This window comes from Glycine max, chromosome 20, assembly GCF_000004515.6.
Source record: "Glycine max cultivar Williams 82 chromosome 20, Glycine_max_v4.0, whole genome shotgun sequence".
In the NCBI taxonomy this organism is placed as follows: Eukaryota; Viridiplantae; Streptophyta; class Magnoliopsida; order Fabales; family Fabaceae; genus Glycine; species Glycine max.
In genome coordinates, this window is record NC_038256.2 from 41,849,215 (window position 1) to 41,872,946 (window position 23,732).

Consider the following 23,732-nt stretch of genomic DNA (forward strand, 5'->3'; position numbering starts at 1 on the left):
TTTTGACATCTGCAAATGAATTAACTTTTCAAATAGAAACATTTGAAATACGTGTCTGCACAAAAGAATGATAAAATGTTTGTTGATCTCCAGAATGGTTGAAGTAATCACTTATAAAGCCACTGTTAAAGACAAAGACATCTTGGGGATAAAATGAAAAACAAGTGGATGTCATTTTTGTCTGGCCCAAACTAATTAATAGGTATTGAATTAGAGGGAAAATACTAGCTTGCTAGACAGAAAAGCTAGGTAACAGCTTTTATAGCAAACCAACTAGGTGCACAGTGCACTGCAGAGCTAATAAATTTAATGGAATCCTGAAATAAACTAGTTCCACATATAATCAGTGTCAGGAAGCTGAGCAAAGATTCAAAGATAATTTTTGCTTTCTACTTAGCTATTAGTTTCTTCAAGTAGTCAGCTGTAATTTTTAAATTTCTATTTTGTATTTTCACAGCCATCTATAACCATACTGCAGTCATGTACCTATACCTACTAATACTGATCAATTATTAGTTCAGTTCATTATTTTTCTATCGTACATGAGTGATAGAAAAAATAAGTATTGTGTCAGTAATACTAATTATGTTTGAATTAACGATACTGATTACCTTTTACATTACTAGTATCATCCAAGTTTTATAGTGTTGATCTTACAAACAAATATCAATTGAACTTGGACTAGAGTACTCTATATGACATGAAAATGAACATAATAGAAACTGCATGGAATTGCAGCTAGAGTCACTACTACTGCGTGCAGTTGTCGGTCCACATCACATAATTGAAGATAGAAGTGGCTAGCATGACAGTATGGTAGTGAATACTTTGTAAAAAGGGGAGGTAAGGCAATATATTTGATGATAAACAAAGTTAGATTTGAGTTTCTTTTTCAGTAAGAATTTTATTTAAAACATCATCATATATATACAAAAGAGATGTATATGGTCTTTCTTATATGTTGGTGAGTGCAACAAAAAGGAATATAAATTAATTTAAGGTTATTCAAAACTTAATCTATAACATTTAAATTAAATTACAATAAAATGAGAAAAATCTAGATATATGAGACGGTATAACTGAAGATAACTTAAAATAATTAATTGATATTATCTATACCAACAAGATATATTTATTTTTCGATAATCTATCACATAAAAATTCTATAGTTAACGTACTTAACTTGAAATAATTATGATCAATTCCAAAAATTTAAGATCAATTAAATTGAAAATATGTGGTGTAGCATATGTGTCAACAACAGGAGTGGTGACATTTACTGTGGCGAGAGTGATGAAAAAGGCCTGGTCAAATGTGGCTAGAGTACGTGTTTTTAAAATAAAAAAAATCATAAAAATATTTTTATATGGAGTTAAAATCATTTCAAGTAAATTTTAGTCAAACACATTTTGATTAGGTAAATTTTTTTCTTTTCTAATTTTCGAATAATATATCTATTAGTCTATTGCTATTAAATATTATTAATATTATATGTGATATAAATAATGGTTTTATTTTATTTGATTTTTTTTTGTTTGATTTAATTAGATATCAAACATGTAATTTTAAGTATTTTACTTTTAGTATATGACGAATATAATATTTTGAAAAATAAATAAAGAACATTACTGTTTATTTTATTCTAAAATAAGTGTTATTTTAGATTTTGTTACACAATTAAAAATAAATTGATAAATAGATGAAAAGAAATAATAATTTTATAAAATTAATCATATTAAATAGGTAAAAGAGAGCACTATTAATATTATATTTAAAAACTAAATTAGCACTTATAAAAAATAATAAATATTAAATTAAAAAAATTAAAATAACACTTATTATAAATTTTTTTTTCAAACGCAAAAACGTAGGGAGCAGTATTTTAGTCATAAAGGGGGTCACTCCACAACTTCCTAGCTACCAACTACAACAAAAACAACTTTTATTAAAATGGGGGTTGGTGGGGTTTTCCGGTACCGTTGTAATCACTGTATAGTGGATCAGGTTTGAAAATAATACGTACGGTAATTATTCTTCAATTTATGATAATCTGGTTTATTGTCATTCGACCGCTATGATTGATTCTGCATGAAAATCTAGTTGTCGGAAATTAATGTAGGCGATAACCAATTATTTCTTGCTTAACCATATCTTAGTGTTATTAAGTATCAATTTTCAAACAAAATTTATGAACAACAATGAAAATTAAAGACTTCAAGAATTGTGCTCATCTTCATTAAAAGAAAATAGTGTCATGCTTTGTTTTTTTTTTTTCTTCCTAAAAATAAATACGAGTAGATAATACTAGTAGAGGTCTCTGTTCTAGCTCTGTTTACAAAAAATATGGAAGCACAACTACAATTATTTTGATAATAGTAGATCAAACATAAGGATTAAGGGTTAGGTGGCATTGCAATTATTGAAGTTATATAAGTTGCCCGTGTATCAAAAATCAATTGATAGTGATTTAGCTGAAATTAATTTTTTTTAAAAAAATAGGTGTTAAAGGAGGCTGACGCCAGAGCAAACCCAAAATAAATTCCATTATTCATGTGGGGCCATATATATAGGACTACTAAATGATCAAAATTGCAGTTAGAAGGGTTAGTCCGGGACTAGGGAGCAGAGTTTATGTTTTAACTAATTAAGAAACCTGGGAATAATTTGCCGCTGAAATTGTTATGCTATTGTGTGGTTTATCTTTTTCGTACTAAATTTACATTTTTCTTTTGTAAGGAAAATTTATTAGAAACAAGCACATGGAATATTCTGACTTCAAACACAAGTACACAAAAAACATGGCAAAGTGATTAAGAGCTTGAATTGCGGCAATAGAAAGCCTAATGCAGCTTCAGCACAGAAGTAACAAAAAGATTTGCTTTTGCAAAGAAGGCTAGCCTCTTTTGAACTAAACCAATTTGTAAAGTATACCTTTATCATATTCACTACATAAACATAACACCACATAGGCTACGAGAGAATGCCAAAGATAAGACGCGCCTTATATATATTACTTCTCTCTCAACACATTTGTATGTTGAATAAAATAAGCAAAACCATCATTGTGAATTGAAGAACCATGTTAAAAAAACTGTACTCCTTATGTCCCAGAATAATTGTTTTGGGTAACACAGTTACACAGACCCCAAGAAAAATAACAAATAAATAAAAAATAATAATTTTATAAAATTAATTTTATATTATCATTAATTTAGTTATTTATAAATTTTGTTCTCAATCATTAATATTATAAAAAATATAAATGAAAAAAATAATTAATGTTACATTGAAAAGTTAAAATGATCTTCTGAATTTCTGTATAAGCAAAAAAAAATCTTATTTATTGAACTTAAATATAATTAAATCTAAAAATCTTGTCTTATTTAATACTATTATTTTTAAAACGTTATTCATTTAATTAATTCTATTTTTTATTTTTAATGATTTTATTTATTTATAATAACAAGTTACAATGAAGAACATTTTAAAAATAATTTTATTTTTTTATTTGAGATTAATAAAATTAAATGACTTTCTTAATTAATATGAAATTAATTATTTTTATTTATATACTAGTCCAGAAAAAGTATTTATTTTGAGATATTTTTTTACATAATAATTATAATGGAATGGAGGAATTAGAGTGTATTCTAGTTAAATTCTTCAATTAATGCAAAAACATCTTTTTCATATATAATGATTGATGCAATCTGAGGGAACAGAGTGACCTTGTTTAGGATTTATTTTTAAAATTTGTATTATTATTCCATTATATTTTTTCAAATTAAAAGATTAAGACTATTATATATATATATATATATATATATATATATATATTATTTGAGATAACAACTCACTGTTAAACGATAATAGAAAATTAATTGATTAACTACATAAAATTAAACCAACTTCTGTAATCCTTTTATACTCAAAAAGATATTTGTTGATATTTATACCAGTATTATTTAACATTTGAAATCTGTTGAACGTAAAATTAAATTATGTTAATTAGGAAAACTTTCTAAGTCAAGTTAGCCTTTTTCATATTGTCAGAAGCATAAAGAAAAAGAAGTTAACGCGGTTGATATAGTTAGAGGGGAAAATGAAGTTGGAAGTTGGGGGAAAAGCTAATATATAGATGAAACAACCGTCCATGACATTATATCCCTCTGCTATCTCGTCAAACCAACATGGACTACCAACGTCTACTCCTCAAACCTCAACAACACTCAATTTTAACTTAGGTTTATTAAATGCTTCATTTAATCTTTCTCTTAACTAAACCCAATGCTTTACTACAAAATACTACTACGTACTAACAAGAAAAACAAATGCAAGCTATTGAAACTTTAACATATACACATCTGGTCATCCCAATAAAAACTATAGTAAAAACAAAAAGGAATGGATTATCTATCTTTGTATTAGTGAATTTTCATGTCTTTAATTACATTGTCAATTTTGCAATTTTTTTGGAAGAAGTAGTAGTTGCTAATCATTTTCGCTATCATCAGTTCGTCACAACAAATACTAAACAATTAATTATATATTGTAAATTTTATCACGCATTTATTTTAATAGAGAACATTTTTATTAACTATATTTTAAATACATAATGGATTGCACGCACTTTAATTAATTAACAAGGTTTTGCTTGTCAAATAAGTTTTCCCTAGAAAAAACTAAGAAACTCCAGAAAAACACCAAGACACTTAAGAGAGCGAGAAAAGTTAATTAAAATGGCAGGTGAAGAAATTGGAAATGGATTCGGTGATTTTGAGGAGAGAAAAATAATTCACCATGACTTTGTCTTTGTCTTTTTCATTAAGTTATACTGACTGACACTTTTTTTTATTCGTAAAAATTGACTTATTTAAATTGTTCTCCACTAATTATTATTGTTGTTATTATTATATTACATCTTATGTTATAACCACTCTTAGTTATGTAGTGCCAATTAACGGTTGAAAAAACCATCTATCTATTATGCTTATTTAGTTTATTGGCTATCAAACTTTTGATGGTGAATTATTTATTTATTGTGTGCAAGACACATGAATGTAATTCAGATATATATGATATTAGTGATAATTATGTTATAGTTTTTGAAATACTGTCGAACTTACAAACTATTGATAATTATAAAAGATAAATGAAGTAGTAATAATTATAGATTGATATCTTTAGTTTTAATTAACGAATGCCAAAATTAATAAAAATACGCATTAATACCATTAAAACTCATTATGCATCTCTCTATACTTAATAATAAATATTCATTTAATTCTTAAAAATGGGCATTTAAAACCTACTTTCTATTAAATATCACACTAATTAATTATTATGAATTATTAAATAAAAATAATAATTAAAAATAAATTGTCTAAAATATCATATTTTAAGCAAAAAAAAGTGTGCCAGAGTTTTCTTAATTTATATTAAAAAAGATTGGCAGCATTTGGTGAATATGCACTTGAAAAATTGAACTATATAAATAAGAAGTAAGAGAAGTAAATGCGTGTTTGATTCTATTTTTATGTCATTGTAGAACCAACATCATGTCACAACCCAACTTTTTTGTAACTTCATATTTCTTCACCTTCTATGCAGGAAACAATATAAGCTAAATTGCAGTCATACAACCATACATCACATTGAAAAATTCACTATTCATATTTGATTGATGTGATTAAGTGCAAAAGTTATTAATAAATAATGTGACTGCGAAAATTTGATATATATGGTTTTAATCCTATTTCAATAAAAAAAACGTTAAAAATGATTAAAAATATATTATTCTAAACAAATCTTATATATATATATATATATATATATATATATATATATATATATATATATATATATATATATATATATATATATATATATATATATATATATATATATATATATATATATATATATAATACTATAAATTTTTATATACACTGACAATAATAAATCTCTCAAGTCTCACAAGATATTTTTTTCTGCGTTAATGATAACTCCACAGGTGTTCCACGAGAAGTTATAAACTATGTATTGCTTCATAACTTGTGCATAAATGAATAAATTTAACATGATTTTATTACTATATGTGCATATTGAACGTGTGTCCAATCAAACACACTCAATATAATTAACACTAGTAGATGTTGTGCACTAAGCAGAATGTGATGGATGGAGGGCATTTTGGTACTTGAACATGATATGTCCTAATAAAATGCCTCTACAGAAACATCCTTTGAAAGCGTGCGTGTCTTGTGTCCACCAACCCCTCTCTTTCTTTCTTCTCCTCGTGCCCTTGCCCTACCCTTCTTCACCTCACTTACCTGTCCTTTTCCTAAATATTGACGAGTAAACTAAAACCACCACGCTCAATAACTTGGACACAGCACGGCCTCCACCACACTTCACCCACATCCACGTGCCACTATCTCAGCCCTCCATTCCCATCACAATCCAACGCCCACCTTACGTTCTCAACTAACCCATCGGCTTACCCACCTACACTCAATGTCACCTACCCTTCTATATATACCCCCCATTTTTTCTCTCTTTCCTCAGGAAAATTTTTCTTTCCCCACACCCCCCCAAAAAGAAAATTTTCCATTTACCATTCTTATGCAATCCCACCCTCCAATCCCACATTTGTGCATTTGTTCCATTCCAATTTCTAACTTCCCATGTACAATATCCACCTAGCATAGCTATAACATACACATCATTTATCACCCAACAACATCATTCACATATCTATACACAAGATCGAGAGAGAGAGAGAGAAGCAAAAAAAACAACAACCTTAATTTGAATTTTCCTATATCCTATAATATTTTTCTCTCCGACCAGGCCTTTTTTGAGGATGGAATATTCAAAGGAAATTCTTAGCAATGGCAATGCAAATGGTTCATTGAATCTTTGCAATGGTAGCACGGACCCACTTAACTGGGGCATGGCTGCGGAAGCTTTGAAAGGTAGCCACCTTGATGAGGTGAAGCGAATGGTGGAGGACTACCGTAACCCCGTGGTGAAGTTGGGTGGCAAGAGCCTCACCGTGTCTCAGGTGGCGGCGGTTGCCACCCGGCACCACGGCGGAGTTACGGTGGAGCTGGCCAAGGAGACCCGCCACGGTGTCAAGGCCAGCAGTGACTGGGTCATGGATAGCATGGTTAAGGGCACTGATAGTTACGGAGTCACCACAGGGTTCGGTGCAACCTCACATAGAAGAACCAAACAAGGTGCTGCCCTCCAAAACGAACTCATCAGGTGATATATAATTATTTCATTTTTATTAAACTTTAATTGTCATGCATCTTAGTTACTATAATTTTTATAGTATCAACTAATCGTGTTACTCATAGTCTTGTTGGAACACCAAGATTATTTGTTAGCAATCATATATTTCATGGTATTCCTCCTTGTTTCTATTCTATATTTTACCTGAAATAAAATAAGTTTATTTTTGTAAAAAGAAAAATTAATCAAAGATCATCGTTAGTATAATTTATAAAATAATTCTTATAAATATCAATATATTTATTATACATATAATAATATATTTATTATACATATAATATCAATATATTTATTCTTATAATCTGTATTTATTTCGTTAATTGATTGATTAATTGGATATAAGTTATGTTGGTGGATCTGGTGTTTTATATCTACATATAACTGAATATTTTTAATTTTTAGGGGTACTTGGGGGTAGGTGGGTTACCAGTGATATGCTGCATGCAATTAGGTAGAGAGTCGTGTCATGATGGATATAAGTTATGTGGATTGATTAATTCGTGTCCTTTTGTAGATTTGACACAGGTGAGTCTTCTTTTCTACTTTCGTTTAGGTTCGTGTATGGTTCTACTTTCGTTTAGGTTCATCTATTTATTTATCCTTTAGATATTTTTTTTGTTCGTGTGATCTAATATTTTTTGGTTTTAGTGTTTATAATATATATATATATATATATATATATATATATATATATATATATATATATATATATAATGTTTTAGATAATATTTTTAAATAACATTTTGAATAGTAAAAATATATTTTAAACAATAAAAGTTATTATCTAAAACATTTAAAGATGATAAATTAGAAAAACATATTTTACTAATATTAAAATGATTTTTTTTATAGAAACGAAAAGGAAAAACATTAAATTACATGATGAAAAATATATTTAAACCTTTATTTATTATTAGATTCCAAAATGAGGTGAATAAAAAAATAAATAAAATTGAAATAAAAATAAAAAATAACTAAATAATTATAACTTTTAATTAAGAAATACTTCTATGTGGTAAAGTCTGGATATAATAAGGTACTAACTGCCGCTTATGGAAGCGGTTATTGATGTTTTGTTTTGTAACCTCTAGTTTTAACGTATAAAATAATTGTTAGGCATGGAAAAATAGGGGGAAAGGGTAAAAAAAATCTCCTATGATGTTTTTTTTTTATTATTATAGAAAACTCCTTTTTTTAGAAGAATTATAGAAAACTCCTATTATGCTATGAAATACTTAAACGTTTGAAAAAACCTATGAAAAAAAAACATAAAAACTGTTGAAAGTTTTACATGTGTTGGTCACAAAAAGTCAACAAATGCTTAGCTTATGATTTTGTAGATTTTTCTTTTGCAAACATATATTTTAAATTTATCTGAATAAATTTATAAACAAGGATATCCCTCGCTCTATAATTGAAGCTAGCTAATTTTTGTAGCTTTTCTCTTACTTTTAAATAAATGAAGTGTGTATTTGTTTTATTTGGTGTGCAGATACGAACTTATTTTGGAAGCAGTTTTTCTAAATGATAAAATATTTAAGATACTTATCTCTATCCATAAAAGTATTTTAAATTTATTTGAATTAGTGTGGGACAATACGTTACCCAAAAGTTAAGATTTAGTACTTGAGGGTGGGGGATTTTTTCTATAAAAAAACAAAATATTTAGTGCTTTTAATTGAATAATAATAATTATTTTATTCCTAAAATAATCAAAATAAAAAATGACCTTATTATAATTTTAATAGAAAAAAGTATGGGAAATACTTTATTCAAAAAAGTAGTATATACTTTTATTTTATTTCTTACTTTCAAGAATTTGTATAAGAAATAATGGAAGTAAATTTTTACAATATTTAAAAATAAAATGATATTTATATTTCTTAGAAAAAAATACCAATTGAAAAATAAAAATAAGAACAGTACCCGTTCTCTACGAATTATTGGTCACCCTTGCAAGTTGCATTTCTTTTGGTGTTTCTTATTGTGCAACAATGACTCGAGCATCCAGTGAGTGGTCCACTTCATTCCATTCCACGGTGTGTTTAATTAAAGATTATTTTGTAAGTTGGCGAGTGATATAAAGGAAAACCTTTTCCCTTTAAATAAAAATCTATAAAAAAGTATTATGCTTACAGCAATATTTATCTTAAACGAACATGCTGTTAAGTGAAGAAGGAAGTCATTACTTATCTAAATGTTAAATATTATTTATTATTATTATTATTATTATTATTATTATTATTATTATTATTATTATTATTATTATTATTATTATTATTATTATTATTATTATTATTATTATTATTATCAACATCTAAATGTATGAAAAAAAGACATAATGATCTAATATGAAAAAGAAAATAAGACAATTTTAAGAGGACACTTGTCCAATAACTGTAACATAAACAAAATTTTCCAGTCACACAACGAAGAGATGACTTGTCATTTCTGAATTTTGCTTTTGTTGTTTTGTCTTTGAGTTGATATCGTGCCGTTAAAGTCAAATCGTGGTCACGAAATTTGTAATTGAGGAAAATACTATATAAAAAATTACTAAAGAAATAAAAAAAAGTCATGTGACAGTAGAAGTGTTACTGTATTAGATTGCATGTGAAGTTGTGTGAAAAGTATGTGATGTTGTGACACAGCGTAAATAAATATAAAGATATATCTATAAACTTACAGGTATAAAAATGTTGTATTCATGAGTGGCCAAAAATTCGACGCTGATACTGTTCGAACGACAGACCATTAATTAGTAACCGATATTGCGGTTCTTCCATTAGGCCAGTCTACATGGAAGCACCAGAACCACTGATGCCACTACCTCACTTCCATATTTAATGTTATATTACTATTTTTTCATTCATTCTTTATTTATTCATTAATGCTATATTGCTTTGAGAAAAGGAAATGAAGGATATACGACTTTAATGCAGGTTTAAACTAATATATATATATATATATATATATATATATATATATATATATATATATATATATATATATATATATATATATAAACTGTTTTATTTTAAATAAAACAAAATACTGATTTGTTAAAAAGATGATCAGATCAAATATGCATAATAAAAGATAAAAAAGATATAGATAATTATCGCCATTGTACCATGTACAAAATTATATATTTTTCATTTAAAACCAATTTCCTATATACAAAAAAGAAAAGCGAATGCTGAATGTGAATGTGCCTAATTAAGGAGTGGAGGAAATTAATAGAAATAAAAAAAAATTATGACTGAATTGTTATATTAAATGGTTATGACTGATTATTGTTATATTATTGATTGTTAATTAGAGATTGGTTGGTGGCTTTACATGATTGGGATGGGATATTATTTTAATGTACTTGTGCTTCTATTCAACACAGTTGTTTGACTTAGTATGAATTATATACTTGGAAGACCACCCTTATTGATTATTCGGTTCAGTCAGTATGTTTCTTAGTTGTTTGTAATTTTATTATTATTCATTATATACAATTCTTGTCATTTTGTTATTTTAATTTAGTGTTGACACTCACAATTTAGAAACTACTTTGTGTTTAACAGATTTTTGAATGCTGGCATTTTTGGTAATGGCACAGAATCTTGTCACACCTTACCTCACTCAGCTACAAGGGCAGCCATGTTGGTTAGAATCAATACCTTGCTTCAAGGATATTCAGGCATTAGATTTGAAATCATGGAGGCCATTTCTAAGTTTTTGAACCATAACATAACCCCATGTCTTCCTCTTCGTGGCACAATCACTGCATCAGGTGACTTGGTTCCTTTATCATATGTTGCTGGCCTCTTAATTGGAAGGCCAAACTCCAAGTCTATTGGACCTAATGGACAAGTTCTTAATGCTAAAGAGGCCTTTCAACTAGCAGGAATTGATGGTGGTTTCTTTGAGTTGCAACCTAAAGAGGGTTTGGCACTAGTAAATGGCACTGCAGTAGGATCTGGCTTGGCTTCCGTGGTCCTTTTTGAGGCAAACTTACTTGTCATTCTTTCTGAAGTCTTGTCTGCAATTTTTGCTGAAGTTATGCAAGGAAAACCAGAGTTCACCGACCACTTGACTCATAAATTGAAGCACCACCCTGGCCAAATTGAGGCTGCAGCTATCATGGAACATATATTAGATGGAAGCTCATATTGTAAGGCAGCACGGAAGTTACATGAGATTGATCCACTTCAAAAGCCTAAACAAGATAGGTATGCTCTTAGAACATCACCTCAATGGCTTGGACCACAAATTGAAGTAATTAGGCATGCAACAAAGATGATTGAAAGGGAGATAAACTCTGTAAATGATAACCCCTTGATTGATGTTTCAAGGAATAAGGCACTACATGGGGGGAATTTCCAAGGTACCCCAATTGGTGTTTCAATGGATAACACCCGTTTAGCCATTGCATCAATTGGGAAACTTATGTTTGCCCAATTCTCTGAACTTGTAAATGACTTCTACAACAATGGTTTGCCTTCAAATCTAACAGCTAGTCGCAATCCGAGCTTAGATTATGGATTCAAAGGTGCTGAAATTGCAATGGCATCCTATTGTTCAGAACTTCAATACCTTGCCAATCCTGTCACCAATCATGTCCAAAGCGCTGAGCAACATAACCAAGATGTGAACTCTTTAGGCTTAGTTTCTTCAAGAAAGACAGCTGAAGCAATAGATATATTAAAGCTTATGTCATCCACTTTCTTAGTTGCTTTGTGCCAAGCCATTGATTTGAGGCATTTGGAGGAAAACTTGAAGAACACTGTTAGGAATACCGTTAGTCAAGTGGCCAAAAGAGTTCTCACAGTTGGCATCAATGGTGAGTTACATCCTTCTAGGTTCTGTGAGAAAGACTTGCTTAAAATTGTTGATCGTGAGTATGTCTATGCTTACATTGATGACCCCTGTAGTGCAACCTACCCTCTGATGCAAAAATTGAGATTAGTCCTAGTTGATCATGCATTACAAAATGGTGACAAAGAGGTGAATTCAAGTACCTCAATTTTCCAAAAGATTGGTGCCTTTGAGGAAGAGCTCAATGCCCTTTTGCCAAAAGAGGTGGAAAGTTCTAGGATTGAAGTTGAGAATGGAAATCCTGCCATTCCTAACCGAATTAAGGAATGCAGATCTTACCCATTATATAAGTTTGTTAGAGAAAATTTGGGTACAACTTTGCTAACAGGAGAGAAAGTCAAGTCACCTGGTGAGGAATTTGATAAGGTATTTACTGCATTGTGTGAAGGGAAGTTAATTGATCCTTTGTTGGACTGTCTAAAAGAGTGGAAGGGTGCTCCTCTACCAATATGCTGAGAGGCTGCTACCTTTTTTCGTAAGAAAACCAAAATTTACTTTTCATTTTCCTATGATGTATGTTTTTATAAAGCTATTGGACATGTATTTGAAACTGTTATAGGAATTTGTATTTCAATTTAATATATGTTCTTTATCTGTAAACAACAAGAGATGCATGACCATGAAATCGTAAACAAAACCAAAAATATACAAAGTTTAAAGTCAAAACATAAGACAAAAATTACTTCCTTCATAGGAATGATGTTTCTTTCAATGAGGCTGAGGTGATGGCAGATCAAATGATGGTCAAATCACACAATTTAAATATGATCCTGGTGTTGGTCAAAAAAGAAAGGTGGAGAGTTTTTCCCCTTGAGTTTAAGGTGGATAATGGAACCCATGTTATGTCTGAAAAAAAATATATAGAGACTCAAAGGAAAAAAAGGGCCGTGATTACTACAAAACAGGCCGTGATTAGCTGAGGAATTGTAGGCAGTTTAAGTGGAAAATTTGTAACCTTTGGTGCTTCTGTGTGGGAGGAACATGAGCTAGCCTTTACTGGTGTGTGATGAGTTTTTTGCTTAAGGAAGTGGTGGCATTTGGGGTACTGATAATGTACTTTGTTTTAGATTTTGCTCTGGTTTTATTGGAGTTAGGGAAGGTGAAGTAATGAGGATAAACACAGTCAGGTACAGAGATTTATGGTTGTGATATTTTGTCGAGTGGCAGATGTTAGAAATAGTGTAATTTTTATTAAATAAATATAGTTGTTAATTATTTTAAAATAATATTTTTAATGATTTTAAAGATATGAATTTTAATTATATGATATTATTAAAGATTTGAATTGATTAACTTTTTTCATCATAAATGAATACTCTTATTTACTCTAATTAAAATTGTTGTCATTGTTGTTTAAAGAAGAATGAATATTATTTTGGAGTAGTTACATTCTTTTTTATTTTATTAATTTTCTTTATTTTTAATAGAAATAGTAAATGAAAAGAAATTGATTAATAATTATTTTTTAATATATATATATATATATATAATTTTTTTAAAAAATAGTGATTTTTCATTAATGTTAGATTACATTTTGATTTGATGACTAAAAAATATTAAAATAAAAATTACATAATTAAATTAGATTAACATTTATTTTATATATATATATATATATATATATTTATTGGTTACAAGTGATTCATGTCAGTCACCTTATATTTTTTAATAAATTACTCATTTAGTTTTTATAATTTACATTTTAATTATCTTTTCATCTTTATAGTTTAAAAGTGATCTTTTTAATTCTTATCATTTGTATTTTAATTCTCTTTTTTGAAAGTAATCTTTTTAGTTCATATAATTTATATTTTAATTAGTTTTTAGTCTTTACTAAAAAAATATAAAAACAATGAGTTACAAATTAGTTATAAATTATCAACTATTTTTTTTATTATAAATTATCTTGCATTAAATTAGTTACAAATTACTTGTTAATATTTTTATAGTTAATTATAATTGATAATATTACTCATATTTTGATGGTAAGAACTAAAAGAAAATTAAAATATAAAATATAGAGACTAAAAAGAATACTTTCAAACTATAGGAACTAGAAGAGAATTAAAATGCGACTAAAAAAATCACTTTCAATCTATAGGGATTAAAAGAGAATTAAAATGCAAATTACTTTTAAACTATAGAGACTAAAAATATACGAATCATGAAACTATAGATATTAAATGAGTAATTAAATCTTTTTTTTTTACGATTGTTTTTTAGTATCATGTACCAAAATAGTTTGTAATATAATAATTAAGTTGAATTTTATTAATATTAAATAAAACTTGTTAACATGTAGTTTATATGTAAAAAATTAAATGAAAAGCTACGATAAAGTATAATAAATAACAATATATGTAAGTTAATTATTCATATGTGAATAAGGTATTTACTGCATTTTGTGAAGGGAATTGAAGTTTATTGATCCTATGTTGGACCGTCTAAAGGAGTTGAATGGTGTTCCTCTGCCAATATGGTAAAATGGTGCTACCTTTTTTCTTAAGAAAAAGAAAACTTACTTTTCAGTTTTCTGTGATGTATGTTTTTGTAAAGCTATTGGAGATGTATTTGAAACTGTTATAGAAAATTGTGTTTCAATTTAATGTACGTTCTTTATCTGTAAACAACTAGTAAGATTTATTAATCGATCTTGATTAACCAGAGATGAGTGACTACAAAATCATAAACAAAACTAAAAATACACAAAGTTTAAAGTCAAAGTACTGACAAAAACTACTTCCTTCATAGGAATGATGTTTCTTTCAATGAGGCAAGCAGCTTTTGTGGCTCTGTGGGGGGAGTTATATAATTGTGGTCTTTCATTTTCCATGTAACTGTTTCAGAACTGAGTCGCACCCAGTGCTAAGTTTAATTAGTGCTTATTAATAATAATGCTTCTTTTGCTGATAAAAATAAAATAAAATAACCCTAGCCAAATCAAATATTATTCTCCTTCATACTCTATTCTCAAATCAAAAGCATGATTCATTTACCAACTTAATGTGAAGAATGTTTTATTGCATGGAAAACTCAAAGAGACTTTATATATGCATCAACCCATGAGTTTTACTGATCCGAATCATTCTAATCATGTATGCTTATTGAAGAAATCTCCATATGACCTCAAACAGGCCCCTCAGACTTGGTACAAGAGATTCATTGATTTATGTTTTTAATCATGAGTTTTCTCAAAATATTTCTGATCATTTTCTCTTTATTTACCGACAAGGTACACCTATAACTTACATTCTTTTGTATATGTGGATGATATTATCTTCACAACTTTCTCTTATGTTATTCGCAAGTCTATCATATCCCTTCTTAGCTTGAAATTTGCTATGAAGAACCTAGGATCGTTGAGTTATTTCTTGGGTATAGTTGTGACTGGTCATGTAAGTGGTCTATTCTTATCTCAACAGAAATATGCAACAGAGGTCATTGAATGGACCGACATGTCATCTTGTAAGGTATCTTCTACTCCGGTTGACATGAAACCAAAGTTCAATGCTAATTCCAGCACATCATATGCCAATCCATTTCATTATCGAAGCCTTGCCAAGCCTTTTCAATATCTCTCACCTTCACGTGACCCGATATTGTTTATGTTGTACAATAGATATGTTTATTCATGCATGACCCGAGTTTGTGGATATAAGACCTTGTGATTGATCAGAGTCTTGCACATTATATCGATTGACATGTGAGGACAGTGTCTGTATTCTATCTTTCAAATTGGGTGACCGTGAACGATAATATTTGGGGCAAATTTGACAATGATACAAGTGAGATTCTTCTTAAAGCATGAAGGTTGATGTTGGCCACAATTGTTTTTCACGTTTCAATTGCTAGTTGCCAACTAGTAAAAATTAGAAATCAAAGCTTAAAATAATTACAATCAAGTTCTAGCCAGAATTTCATTTTCAGAGATGTACTTTTCAGCCTGAGAATATATTGGAACAGTACAAGCATGCATGAGTCTGTTGTTTCCAACCAGTTTTTCCACTTACAGCATCTGGGAGACTGGGACTTCCTTTTTGGTAGAACCGAATTTCTGGGCAAAGTCTCTTCGCATGTCGGATGCCCACCTATTTGGATCTCCCTCGGCCCATCCTAATTGCTATTCACACCTCCTCTGCTTTTAAAAATATATTTTTAAAAATATATTTTCTCTGAAAACATGATTCTGTTACATAAAATATATAATGGAAATGTATTTCTGTTAAGTAAGAGGGGATGAAAAAATACACAATGGAAATACATTTTTATTGTACATCTCTTCTTATACAATGAAAATATGATTTCATATTTTTTATAAAATAAAATTTTTAAAGCTTGTAGAGGTATGAATAGAAAAAGTGGGGTAAAAATAGCAATTCCCTAGTATACCCATTAAAAGGGGAGTAGGAAACTTAATTAACTCAAATAGAGAGTTAGAGATAATTAATGAATATGCACTTTATACTTGTGCTTGTTTTCCTGATCAACACGTACGTTCATTCAAAAGTGTTACTTCTCACAAAATGGTGCCTAGAAACATGAGTCAACCACATGAAACGGGTTCACAAACATGCCATTAATTAGCCAGCGATGTTGGACTGTAAATCTGTAATATTAAACAATGGTTTGGCAAAAGATATTCCACATAGTGATCTATTAGCACTTCATTTTGGCCTTGAGGTTGTGTTTGGTACATAGGACAAAACTAAAGTAGATGAAAATAAGAATAAGGGGATAGAAATACGTAAGAAATAAAGTGATGATTAAAAGTATTTGGCTAAAAAGAGACAGAGAAGAGACGAAAAATAATGCAAGTAGGTTCTATTATTTTAAAATTTATTTTCTTCAAAACAAACAAGTATGGTTTATTTTCATATTTACAAAATTAACTTCATTCATTGTATCAAATACAATCTAACTAATGTTATGAGTTAGACTTAAACTCACATCCTAAGAATCTAAGATGATATGAGAGTATATCTAATATTATTTAAAAAATGATCACCTATCATTCTTATCCAGACATCAAGTTCAAGAAGTATTAGGCGTGAAGGGATGTATTGAAAAAAATTCAAGTTTCACATTGACTAAAGATAAACCCATATAAAAGTACATAAATAAGGGACAACCCTCGCCCTTTGAGTTAACTTTTGGGGTTGAATTAAACTTAAATTCACATTTTAAGAATCTAAGATAATCTCACCATCATGTTTACATGTTCACGCTTTTTATTCTCTATTATTCAATGTAGGTTTTTAATGCCTGTTAGTATATATTTGGATTAAAATTTAAATGAAAAGTTTATTGTAAACTTAAGTTTGATAAAATTGAGTTTATTATAACATGATTTATATTTAGATATTTTTTATTTAAAAATATGTTGATAAAATAAAATTTGTTTGGATAATATAATCAAAAGTAGTTTCACTTTTTCTTTTGTAAATATACAAATCAAAAAGTACTTTATTACTTTAAAAGCATCAATTTTGTTGCTTTTGATTTAAATTTGGGCTTTCCGTGAACCTAAGTTGCAGAATTAATTTTCAAAGTATCCAACCATAGTATCAAACTTAGCTTGGGATTCCAAAAGTATGTTTGAGGTAACCAAGTATCCAAACACACCCTAAATTACAAGATATAGAGAGCAATGAGCTATTGTGTTTTATTAGACGTATGTAGTCAATTTCTCTACTAAGGCTCTTCACGTGGCCTTGTCAAAATCAATTAATAAAACAAGACTAAAAGTTATTTTACACGGAACTAAACAAAAAAATTGAGAATAAATTTCCCCCCCAAAAAACACAGGGATATACAAATTATTGAAATTAAATCAACGATTAAGCTAAGCATTAATTTCCAAGCATAAAACCCATGAAGGATATAAATTATCCCAGATTTTTGGAAGAGTTTATTTAGACTTATAAAAGTAAGTCTCAACCTTTCTATAAATTCTCTTTTACTTATGAATAAATTTTTATTTGATAAAAAAATATTATATAAATAGCTATTTATATAAACTCACTCTAAATATATTATGAGCTTAAATACTTTTTTCACGCTTATAATTTAACATTTTTTCATTTTCGTCCTTGTAATTCTTTTTTTTGTTTTAGTTTTTATAAAATGTTTTATTTTTCGTCTTTAAAATATTTTAGATGATATTTTAAACAATAAAAAAATACTTTAAACAATAAAAAAGTGTTATATAAAATATTTTTAAGATAAAAAATAAAATAAATATATTTTATTATAATTAAAACGAAAAAAAATACAAAGAACCAAAATGAAAAAAAAAACAAAATTACATGAGAAAAAAAAACTAAGCCAATATTATAATATATACTACTATAATATACTAATAGACCAAAACTATAAAGTAGGTTATGCCAAATCTACCTAATACTTGAATATTTCTCTTTCAATTATGTTTGATGCATGCACAATGTGGAATCACGGCACAACATGTACAAATTAATCCTGCCAGGAAAGTCACGTCTTCCAACAGCTATCATATTAATTTCTCTATATGACTCAGGTCTCAGAATGGAAAATTGATACTAGAAACAGTTGAAGAGCCTCTGATCCTGGACAAGATCACCAGCAATATTCTGAAGAATGAGAAGGAAAATGTTCTCATTGCAAGGGATATGGAGTTTAGAATAATTGGTGAATCCAAACACATTCTCTGCATGGTCCAACAAGGCTTGGAAGAGTGGATGGTTGAGTATACCTACTTTGATGACAAATCTCTTGCAATCCTCACCAACATAGACAACTAGGTAACCTTTTGGGACATCTTTGGGCACGTATGAGTGTGAGTTCTCATGCGGGGAACAATAATATCTAACCAATATGGGAAAAATAACCCTTACCTTTCTAATGAATTTAGAAAATTCCCTTAGCCAGCATTTGAGAAGTCTGACCTTCATCTCCATCTTATATTGAATTTGAATTGACTGAGAGAGACACAAAACTAGAAGCAGAAGTGTGGTTTGTATATGTAGATGTTGCAAGAGGGAGAAGAGAGAGAGTTATTATTCTACGCTTAATATTTTAATGGCCCAAAAGAATCACAATAGGTATGGTTTTTGGATCGTGGCTCAAATATTTTAATTTAGTACGAGTGGAGTTTTGCATGCATTAATTGTACGAAATAGGACCTTTTGTTGTTTATGGTATGGTTCATAAGTGGTTAATGTAGGGAAGTACCCCACGTAGCGTTGCTGGGAGGGTGGGAGTGAGGATAAAAAGAGTGTTGGTTAATTGGAAGAAGCACAGTGGTGAGAATAATTAATAACAAAGTATCAAGTTGTGATTCCCTTTCGGACAGATATGGGAAGGGAATAAAGTGTAACAGTTTCCTTTTCCCTTGACAAACTAATTATTGGATGCACAATTACAAAATTCTCTCCTTTTCAGAAATTTTCATAACAGCCAATGATAATATAATGTGAAGTTGTTTTAACTTAATTGGCTCGAGTTTCCTTCATGATGGGATACATAAAATAGTTAGAAGAGTAGCTTTACCTTTATAGCTCAAAATAATCTTATATATGGAAATATAAGATTCACCTAATATTTGAAAAGAGGGCTAGCTCAATGATAAAGAGAAAAAGAAAAAAAGAAAAAGGAAATTACCACTTTGTATCTTTCTACTAACATTTATAATAAAATTAATAAATTAATATTTTGTAATAAAAAAATTAATCTTATTTAAATAAAATTATCACCCATGCAAATCTAACTACATGTCCTAACAACAACAAAAATCATAAGAGAGTCTTTAGGATCATATCATAATGCATTCATTTCAAATTATTTGTAACTTTCAAATTTTAGTTAATTATTAGAGTGTTTTAATTTTAAAAAATATTTTCTAATAATAATGAAAAGTATACTAATGTTTTTTAATATATATTGAATAGAGATACTTTATAATGAAGAGGACAGTCTATAATTAACCAACTTGTTAGATATGGTACGTATTTGTTATATATCTTGAAGACTGATCATAAATTTGTTTGAGGAAGATATTTCACACATGCAGACATCATGGATTCATGAATGCAATGATCTTTTGGATTGGTGGACACACGAATCCAAATAAAACAGCCGACAGATTTATGTTTCGTAATTATCATGAAACAAAGAGATCCTCAATGGGACACACACTATTCTCTAAGAGCCAACGGATTTGGGGTATATATTGATCGGTTTTATGCTAATTATTTTTGGCTAATTAACTAGCTACGTACGTTCCAATTCGACACCCAAAGTACCGATCGAGCATATATGTGGTTGGAGGTTGGGAAGTCTCTATCACATGCTAATATAAGATATCTGGCAGTTTTGGAAGGGTCTTGCAGCAGGTCATGACCAGATAATATTCTTTTGCATTATCTTTTAGCAGTTTCAGAATATATTACTCAAGATTTTCCTACAATTTTGTTTGAATTTAATAAATAAATAAAATCAATGCTAATGAATGGAATTTTTTGCTTTTTATAGCCTTTTAGTATTTTAGTAAGTATTGTTTTTGTTTACTCACACTTAGAGATTAATTGAGTAGTTGATGATACTATTTGCAATTTGGATCTATGTAATAATCTTTAAGGTAAGCATTTGCTAGCATTTTCAGCATGTTATTGAAGGCCTGTCCAATAATATTAAGAGCGTCTTTTCATTCTATTACTTTTTGTAAGAAAAAAAATATTGATATTCGTTTGAGATTTTTTTCTCACTTGTATTAATTTTCTATATAAAATGATTTTACTAAAAGATGATATAGTCAAATTGTAATAGGAAGGCTTTTTCCTATTGTTTTAAATAAATATTCGAACTGTGCTTTTTGTAAGACATTAATATCTATCGTCAATGGTGTTAGCAAATAAACAAAAGTATCATAATTAAAGCGTTAATACGTCATTTGTCATCACATGTATCTAAAACAAAACATGGCGAGAATATTGATCTGAGTAGATATGTTCGAACTCAGAACAACCAGCAATCCGATATCTTATACAAATTTCTGTTTACCTTAGTTTCGACTATTTAACATTTTCTTAAAAACGGAAATAAATGACAGTACATGTGTAAACAAAAAATTCAACAATAGTTTTTACCATTTCTTGTACTAGTCATTGGATAATACCGCGATTTCACACTTCAGTATCATTTCACACTCTCTGAATCCGAAGAGTGAAATTACGATATTATTAATTATGGGGTGTTTTCTTCTTTTATAGTAGTAATGTTCATAGATTTTTCTTTTTTAAGAATTGATGTTATAAAATTTCTATTTGAAATATAACGGGCAGTGTTTACTGCATCAATCTTAAAAACTTAGTAAAAGTTGTTTCATTAAGTATAGTTCATGTGAGCTCTTATAAAGATCTATTTTTTTCTTTTTACTATTATATGTCGTTAAAGAGATTAAGAGCTAAAATATTATGCTCAATACCAACTTTTTTTTTATAAAAAAATGATTTTCAAATTCTCCACATAATCACTTCTAATGGATGTAATTTTAAATTTTCCATTTTGAATCATTTTATCAGGTTTACGAAATGCATTAAACTAATGTATCAATTTTATGAGGAATGAATAATGTTCAGGATACATAAAAAAAAAGGTCATGGTATATCTATAGTTGACATATTTTCCTTTTGGTGAAAGAATTTGTATTCGTCACCAGTTATATGTTTTGAGCATCCATTTACCCGTCTTTATTTTATTTTTTTTACTTTGAGACCCACTTGCATCACAAATTTAATTTACTTTAGGTAATTTTTTTTTTTAAAAAAAAGATGTTCTAATTTTATATAAATTTTAATGTTCTGATAATAGGTAAGTTTTAATTAAAAATTCTAAAAATAAAAATAAATTATAAATGTGCATATAATATAATATTTGTATATAAGTGTCAAATATATAATGGTAAATACATATAAATATCAATTATAATCAACTAATAAAACGTACCTAAGTATTACAACATTGTTTAAATTAAATAATGATTCGTGCAAAATAAAAATTAAGGCGTAAAAGTAGTGTGCATGTTTTAAAAATAATTGAGATATATTTTTCTCTCTTTTATCTGGCCATCATATTATATATATATATATATATATCTTTTGAGGTACAGAAGATTTTTTTTTATTGAGGTATCCTATATTAAAGAAGATTTTATTCGAATTATGTATGAACATTAGGAATAAATAAGTTATTTTTCTGAATTGTGTAGGGTTATTATGGAGAAATAATTGATTAAGTTGAAAAATTTTACATAATTAATTCACATGTTTGGTGATGATTTCTCATATTTTTGTTGTAAGTAAAACCCTAATTTTAGTGCTTATGATACTTACCTCATTTTGTCTAATCTTCTTAGTTAACTCAATTTACATTAACTTTACAAGAAAAAAAGTATCGTGTAAGTATTTATTTCAATCATACATGATATTAATTTAAAAACAATCAAGGTTGATTTATTTTCTTTATAATTATTATAATAAGTGGTATTAATTTTAATATCTTTTCGTTAGATAAAATTTAAAGGGAAGAAGATGGATCCTCAATTTAAGATAGAGAAAACCTCCTAATTCAAAAAATATTTATTGAAGAAACTTGAATTTATCTCATTCAAAAAGACAAATAAAAAGTCTAATTTATAATCTGTTCAATGAAAAATTATCTTACCCTACTTGAGAATTATTTTCTATTTTTTATTTTAAATTGAGTGAGTCATTGATTTTTTTGAGGAAAGTTTTTCTTGTAGGGAAGAAGTTTTTTGAAAACATTTTATACATTAAAAACTGAGAAATATTATGCTGACAATAACTTTTATTAAGTTAAATGAAACTATGTTGATATTCACAAAAATAATCTCAAAAAATTATTATTTTTTTCAGAAAATGATAAATTGGTTTAAATATTTTTAGGAATTGAATTGAGTTTTTACTAACACAACGATCTGAATAATAATAATAATTTATTCTAAAAATAATAATATTATTATTATTATTTTGGAAAATGAGACTTTTACTTATTTTACTCTATCAATTAGACATTTTTTCTTCTTTCTTTAAATTTTTTGTTGACACAGAATGTTTGAACTAGTCCTAGAAAAACTATCTCGAATATATTTGATAAAGTATTTCAGTTAATTTTTAATTTTTTTACTACTTAAAAAACTTATTTAATTGTTCAGTAAATCATTTTTTAATAACTTTTAGCACTTTTTAAAATGGTACTTCAAGTAGTATTTTTTTAAATGGTAACTTCTAATTTTTAGTATTTTATTTTTTTTATCCTCAATATATTTATCTAATTTTTTTATTAATTTTTTAAATAAATCATGATTTTATTATTTTTGTCATTTGCTACTTTTTTAACTACTTCAATGACTAGTTTACGAAATATTTATAATTCAATAAATTAGTTTTTCAACTAGTTTTATCAAACATAACCCTTATTATCTATTAAAATAACTAAAAAATATAAAATTACATAAAGGATAAAAATAATAAAATTTTGTCCTAAATAGAAAAGATTAAAAACAAAAT

The 23,732-nt window shown here is 28.0% G+C and overlaps 1 protein-coding gene across 1 annotated transcript; it reads left to right on the top strand.

The window, feature by feature from the left end:
- Positions 1 to 6,554: 6,554 nt before the first annotated feature.
- On the top strand, positions 6,555 to 12,768 carry PAL2.2 (phenylalanine ammonia-lyase 2.2). Its single transcript, XM_003556190.4, has 2 exons — positions 6,555 to 7,269; positions 10,875 to 12,768. The coding sequence occupies exons 1-2, from the start codon at positions 6,866 to 6,868 to the stop codon at positions 12,622 to 12,624; spliced, it is 2,154 nt and encodes a 717-aa protein (XP_003556238.1). The 5' UTR covers positions 6,555 to 6,865; the 3' UTR covers positions 12,625 to 12,768.
- Positions 12,769 to 23,732: the final 10,964 nt, after the last annotated feature.